Consider the following 7383-nt stretch of genomic DNA (forward strand, 5'->3'; position numbering starts at 1 on the left):
TGTAAAGGATGAGACTCAGAGAGAGCAAGCAAATGGCCTTTTTTTTTTTTTTTCTTGAAGAAAAAAGGTGGGATTTTATGGCAATAGCTGCCACCTTAGACTTCTTTAAGAAATCTATATTCAAGCTGGAAAACAATAATTGGTCAGGCAGACTGCTAATAAGCACAGGGATTTTTCTGAAAATAATCCTATTACAGAACTAACAGCATTGACAGTGTTAACAGTGCCAGGCATCTCTTACATTTATTCCCTTAACAAATCACTTCTACAGAAACCTCAGCAAAGAGTGCCTTGTGAAACCACAGCATCTACATTATTCATAGGTGGCAATTTATAAAGAAGGGAAATAACTGAAGAGAAAGGAATTCATGTTGGAAAATAACCTTCTAGATGTCTTCTCACATCTAAACTAACTGTGGACTTTCTGGTGTGAGATATCAGGACCTTTTCACTCTCTTATGACAGTGAAAAGATGGTAGATCTCCTAAGATGGTAGACTAGAATGCAAGACACTTTCTTCAGCTGTTTTCTGACCTTGAGGAATTTTGAATCCTTTTTTACAGTCTCCTAGACAGTTCTTCATTGTAGCTTATAAGAAGACTTCCAGTTAAAAAGCACAATAAGAATCATCAATTTTCCCACACAGAAAGCTACAAGCCACCTTCACATTTCAAGGTGAAACAGATGGCTGTATGAGCAACTTGTCAAAATGATCTCTACACCAAAGAATTACAACACTTATAATCTTTTTTTTTTTCCCCTAAAAGTATCACCTTGGCACAATTTTCAGTTCTTGGAAGTAAATAGCAGAGAAAGAAATGGGACATTCTAGAGGCGTATCTTAAAAGAAAAATGCAGTAACAGCACAAACCAGGCCAAAAGCAACAACCTGAATACAATCTTCTCCCACGTTACAACTTTGAAGGAAATCATAGCCCGGTCTAATAAAGAGCACCTTCTAGGTGGAGAATGCGTTCCTCCTGGTCCATCTGTAAGCAATTGATAGCTTGGGTGGCTACTGACCTCTTACACCAACAGAAGACTACCAGTCTGGCCAGTAGGGGTAAATCTGCAAAGAGGCTCCAAAGGAAGGAATCAGTTGGGCATCCGAGTGGAGTCCCCTCGGACTACCGTGGGAAGAAACCTAGGAAAAGACTTCCCAAGTCCTAAAGGTTTGATAAATACTACTTTAGGGAGAAGAAAAAAACTAATTATCAGGCTGTAAAGTAACTGATAGTAAGAATGACTGTGGAAAAGAGGTCTGGGAGGTAAGACTAGCAAATTTCTTTAGGACTGATCAGCTGGAAAACCCCCAGCGAAGGTCATCCTCACTTTTTGTTTTGAATACTCTATTAAGAATTGAGATCCTTAGCTGCAGCAATAAACTAGTGACAAATCTGACTAGACTGCCAACTTCAATGGGGACATTCAGGTGAAATATATCTGCTACAATGCCATGACTAAGTACAAATGAGTGCATGACACAGGAATGTTTCTTTGACACAGACAAAGGAGAGTGAGACACTTCCCAAACAGCTAATATGCCTTTCCTTTACATAGGCTGTAGGACACCAGAATAACAAGTTAAGCAAGTGAATTCTCAGAAGAATACTGGGGCTTCTGGACCTCTGAGGTGACGCTTCTTCATTTCCAAACACTCTATGGATAAAAAAAAATCTCTTCCTGAAAGGTCAATCCTTAATATTTTGCAAAGGGTAAGGCTCACACAGCTCTATTTCTGGGTCACAAGTCTTTACTACAAGTAGTACAGGATTTTCTGATACCGATCAGAAGATGTCTTACTGAATGAGGGTGGGTAAACCACACAACATGACATAAAATCAATAGTTCGTGGTATTTCCTTGATGTTCCCATTGCCCAGAGAAATGGGTTAAAACAACTTATCATTTAGTTGAGGGAAAAACATTTTTGATTGCTACTTCTGCTGGAAAAGATTCATAACTCCAACACAGGGCATAAATTATGGCCTTACTATTGACTTATCGACATCAAAGGCTGACAGCACTGGAAGAATGAAGCCGACAGTCTTCTAAAGGGTACATATGTACCATGTGGAAGCTCATTTTCTTGCTTCTGTAATAACAAGAGCACTTTAATCATCAACCAAAAGCATGCCAGAAAAAGTAGCTTGACAAATGACAAGAATTCTTTAAAGCATTTAGGAAACCATCTGCAATAGCCATTTCCTTCAGAAATTCTTAAAAACAACTAGACCAAGGCTAGTTCTGCAACCAGCAATTTTGAGTTATCAAACAATGAGAAGCAAGGGAAAAACAGCATAGAAATTTCAGTCACAAACAAATACCCATGACCTTTCTAGCTACCTCGGTGCGTGTGTGCTAATAAGCAGAATTCTAGTCTTCTACCTCCATATTGTCCCTACACATACAAAAAATGTCAGAGGATGCAGAGCCGTGGGGAGCTTAGTGTTATACAACATTCTCCATGCCTTGGAGCTCTGGCATGGGTCACTCACTACTATCACCAACCTGTTCAAGACCCAGGCAGTGTTAGCTCTCATCTTCGTGATGAATGTTGCAGAATTCTTTAGATTGGAAAATGTTCTCATGCCAACTGAGCCAGCATGGACATGGGTAACATGTACAAAATACCAGTTCTAAAAAGATAGAGCCTCATCAGGTCAAAATATTCCAGAGGGGAAGGTAAAGAAACGCTTGGAGACACTGTTCACAGAAATTGATTACTTGGCATGACATTTGCGAACGGATCAGTTTCAGCATGCCCAGCTCTCAACCAGAAGATACAATGAATGTGTTCATTATCAGCAGTTTTCTGCTGAAATGGTGTTGTGCGAAGCAGCTGAGCGGCATTCCTTCCTCTGAAGGGCCTACAGGGGATACTTTTAAAGTAAGAATACAAATCAGCTAAAGCAAAAAACAGTCTGAAGCTATAAGTGAAAGGCTTAAAAATACCAAAGCAATGAAATCAGCTGCTGAAGCAATACCAAAAGCCAACACACCAAGATTTAAAATACTAGAGGCAAAGGCCTGGAGACCCACACCCAAGTGACAGATCTAGGCCTAGGCCTAATGAACATGGCATATAAACAAATCAGAAATCCAGAATAGTTAGAAAATGAGATATCCAGTGCAAACAAACGATAGACTGCAGAATCTGAGTACAACCTAAAATATGTCCAGCTCCTTTAGGGAAGGGCTATTTGTAGACTGCATCTAGGAAAGTACCAAGTGAAATACGTAAGGACTGAAGCTGCACGTAAGTGATAAGCTAAGAACCCTGTAGCCTAACTGCTGTGCTCTTTTTGAATGAAATTATGATAACTCAGGAAACTTTCACGTTCATGTTAAAGACCTGTGAATTTAGACTAGAACACAGCTCAGATAACAACAGGAGAAAATCAACTATTTAGCTTAAAAGAAGCAGTTGAACATTTACATTATAATGTACCTAAATACAGTAGGGAGAGCTACATGAGAAATGCACAATCTGTATAAGGCATATGCATGAACTGTGAATCATCCACCGATTTTAGTTGCTCTATATTAACTGCCTCAGAAAATGTAGAGCTCTGCATACCCACAGATAGGCATGTATGTGAGCAAACAAATATGCACAATTATACTTGCCATATGTTCTGCCTGCATCGATGTGTATAAAAATATACTTACGTAGACACGGCCATATGCAGGAGAGGAGCTGTGCGTCGCTATCCTCGCGCGGCCCTACTGTGAGCACATCTCTCGGGGCAGGCACAGCCCACCCGTGCCCACCCTGGCACCCAGCAGCACTGCCTGGTGGGCTGCCAGCTGGTTTCAGGAGGGTTTTCCGACTGATAAGCTCAGGCAGCTCTGGTACAGCGGCAATGCCAGCAGCCACAATACCCTGTGCTTTCTTCCTACAGTATTCACTTGGAGGAGGTGCAGAAAAAGGAGGTGTTTGTGTTTGGAGGGTCTTTCATTTAGAATCATAAGAGTCATTAAGGTTGGGAAAGACCTCCAAGGCCATCTGGTCCAACCATCACCCTACCACCAATGTCACCCACTACCCCATGTCCCTAAGCACCACGTCCAACCTTGCCTGAAACACGAGGGGGAGAGCGAAGGAGAAATAAAAGGGGTTGGGTGCCCTGGAGAAACCTAGGTGGGAGCAAAGACAGGCCGCCTGGCTGGCTCCCCCCCGAGACAGCGAGAAGGGGGTCCCAGCCCCGGGGTGCGGGCAGGGAAGGGGCCCGGGATCGGCTCGGAGAAGAAGGGGCAGCCGAGGGGAAGAGGTTGAAGGGCAGCAGCGGGGAGCGAGCTAGGAAGGGGAGCTTGCGACAGGGGCGGCCCCTACCCGCGGCGGTGCAGGTCGTGGCGCTGCGGCTCGGCCTCCCCCGCGCCCCTCAGGCGCCGTAGGAAGCCCAGGACGTCCCGCAGCTCGGCCTCCAAGCTGTCCACCACCGGGTTTCCCGGCGCCACGGCCCCGTAGAAGGCAGCCTCCGGCGGCTCCGCCATGCTCCGGCCTGGCCGCGGCGCGGCGGCGTCGCCAAGCAACGGGCACGGGCAGCGGCCCTGCCCGGGGACATGGCGGCCGCGGCGAGGCCAAGCAGGAGGGAGCCCCCCCTAGCCTGAGGCCGGGCTCTCTCAGCCCAAGGAGCCCCCCTGGGTGTCACAGAATCACAGAATCATCTAGGTTGGAAGAGACCTCCAAGATCACCCAGTCCAACCTCTGACCTAACACTAACAAGTCCTCCACTAAACCATATCACTAAGCTCTAAACCAGAAACCGCTGCATTTGCCAGGCCAGTGAAATGATGCGGGAACCATTTAGGTACTATGGGGGATGTGCACAATCGTAAATTACTCCATGACTAATGCACCTGACTCATTCTACAGGCTGATTTTGTATTGTTACCGGCTGGGAGTTGTGCACATCTGTCATCCAACAGGTATCGTGTGAGCAGGGGAAGGTGTTTCCAGCAGGGATTAGAGGCTGTTCATGTGTGTGAAGTAATTCATAAGGCAATGGCTATGCAAGAGGGAGAGGGTTCCTCGTATTTCTGTGGAAGTAGAAAACAAAGCCTGCCATGAAAAGACTGGACACAAAGGTGCTGATGCTGAGATTTAGAAATCGCTGGGTACAGGGACAAATTTTACAAGACAACTGAAATATGAGAAGTTGGCTTGGAGAGCAATTACTGCTACATGTAAAGATTTTGTCTGAGCTTTGCCACACCAACCAAAGAACTTCCTGTGATGGATTCCAGATGACTAATGTACCCTGGCTTATTGTGAAAGGCTGCCCGGGCCACTGGATGCGCTGCTGGTTTTGTCCATTTCAGGACCCTGAGCTGAGCTAGTTTGCCTCACTAGATGGTGCTACATCCCAAAGGGCTGCTCTGCGAATTCACGGCTGATGGAGATGTGCCCTTATAAAGCAGCAGTGCCTAGAAGCTTTAAGGGGTACTGCTGGAGAGGCACTGAATGAGACTCTTGAGTAAAACTTTGTGTATCTCTAACATTTGGCTAGCAGATGGTGGACTGAATGTAATATTAGCAATTTGAATTAGTGTTTGCAGCCATAGAAACAATTTGAGTCAAAGAAAACAATAAGACAAATGCAGTATAGTCATTTCCCAAAGGGGAAGATTAGAGGGCTAAGTAAAGATAAAGTTTTAACCGCTGGGAAGTTAACCAGGGCGTAGCTGACCAGCCAGCTCGCAAAGAATGTTCAGTCTAAAATTCCTGCGTCAGAGCTCAGCAGGGTCTGAGCATACACTCCCTTCTAGATGTAGGTTTAGTGCAGGGAGGGCACTTCAGACCCTCTCAGTACCAGGGGCAAAATCCCCTGCAGAGCCATAGCACAGTACCACACTGCAGCAAACATCATAACATGCATGTTATTTCAACTTTGGATGCTTGCAATATTGATTCTTATTTTATTGTGTTGGAGAAGACTCAAATTTACACTTAAAACAGGCTGCATCTAACATTTAATCTCTATATTGTTCAGTGGGTCCAAAAGTCAAAAGGGCTTATAGTTAAATGAATGGAACTTTTTAACTCCAGAAAGTATATCAGTTCTTCAGAAGTCTTCAGTGTACATAATCTGATGTTTACAGAGAAAAGCTTGGTGTATGCAAAACAATTAGAGAGTAATGGCTATTGAAATTGAAATCATGATAGCAGAATTTCCTCAAATAAATGGAATATACATATCAGTACCTGTATGACTTGGAGAGTTTATAGCAGGTTTTTGAATTATATATGTCCCTATGCCATAAAAAATAAAAATAAAAATAAAAATAAAGTTAATTGAAAGACCAATGATTTTGTTGTCATTGATAGGTGAACATGTAGACTGTAATCTGAATATCTGAATTAAGGTAAAATTAGAGAGAAACTAGACAAAACTATGGTCTTGTATGGAGTATTGGCACAGACAGGATCCCAAGAAGTGGAATTTAGGTAAATCCATTGCATCAAGCAGAGAAATCATAGCGACCTATGATTTAATATTACAAGGCCAGTTATGAGGAATCTGCCATAGAAGGACCCACAAAGAGTAAACTTAGTAAAAGGGTGTATCAGAAATGTCTGCTATCTTGGCTGTAGGACCAAGAGTAGGCCTGAGTCTGAAAGGAGAAAGACTTTGTTGCTAGCTCATCAGGCTCCCCGGCTTACTTCTCTTGTGTCACTTCCACTTGTGTGAACTACAGTGAAGCTATCAAGAGCAAACAAAAGGGGGAAAGCATTGTGTGACCACAATAAAGTCAACCAGGAAGAGTGTCCAATAGTTTCAGGGTGCAGGGGCTGAGGTAACGTCTGTGGAGCCCTATTTACTACAATAATCAAGGTTTGTTCCCTATCAGTAATTCTGAGGTGTGTGTTCAGATCCATTCCTAGGATGCTTGTAGTGAATGTGCCCCTTGAATTAGGGTGCCTAGCAATTCTTCCGTTTGATATGCAGAGACAGGCAATGGTGAACACTGTATTATCAGACTTCAGCAGGGTGACTTGACAGTCTCCAGAGATCAAAGGTCTAAATTTATGTATCGTTCTTGATGTTTCTAGGGGAAAAAAAAGTTTGAGCTGAGGTGATTCTGGGCCATTGCTTTAGCATCTTCAGGCTGATAGGGTAACGAAGACATGGGACTGTAACTCTGAACATATATTGTGAAGTGTGTCAGTGCTGTTCGTGTCACTGAGTAGTACACAAAATTTGTTAAACAGTGAAATGGTCTCTGTACTCTAGAACATACATTAGCAAAGTGGCTGAAGCTTGTGAATCTTGACAAACAATTGATGGTCTTTTCAGACACTCTGAGAGCAGATCTGAGACAGTTTTAATGCAAGCGAACACTCAGAGAAGGAAAACACTCAGTTTTTACTTGAAAAGGG

The 7383-nt window shown here is 43.6% G+C and overlaps 1 protein-coding gene across 2 annotated transcripts in view; it reads right to left on the reverse strand.

Annotated features, from left to right (window-relative positions):
• CFAP54 (cilia and flagella associated protein 54) overlaps nucleotides 1–4509 on the reverse strand; it is a 111827-nt gene extending 107318 nt beyond the window's left edge. For both annotated transcript variants that reach the window (XM_035315008.1, XM_035315007.1), the window contains exon 1: nucleotides 4336–4509. In XM_035315008.1, the coding sequence (XP_035170899.1) occupies nucleotides 4336–4496 (161 nt within the window). In that variant the 5' untranslated portion in view covers nucleotides 4497–4509. The remainder of the gene's footprint in view (nucleotides 1–4335) is intronic.
• Nucleotides 4510–7383: the final 2874 nt, after the last annotated feature.

The sequence above is a fragment of the Oxyura jamaicensis genome, chromosome 1 (assembly GCF_011077185.1).
Source record: "Oxyura jamaicensis isolate SHBP4307 breed ruddy duck chromosome 1, BPBGC_Ojam_1.0, whole genome shotgun sequence".
Classification (NCBI taxonomy): domain Eukaryota; kingdom Metazoa; phylum Chordata; class Aves; order Anseriformes; family Anatidae; genus Oxyura; species Oxyura jamaicensis.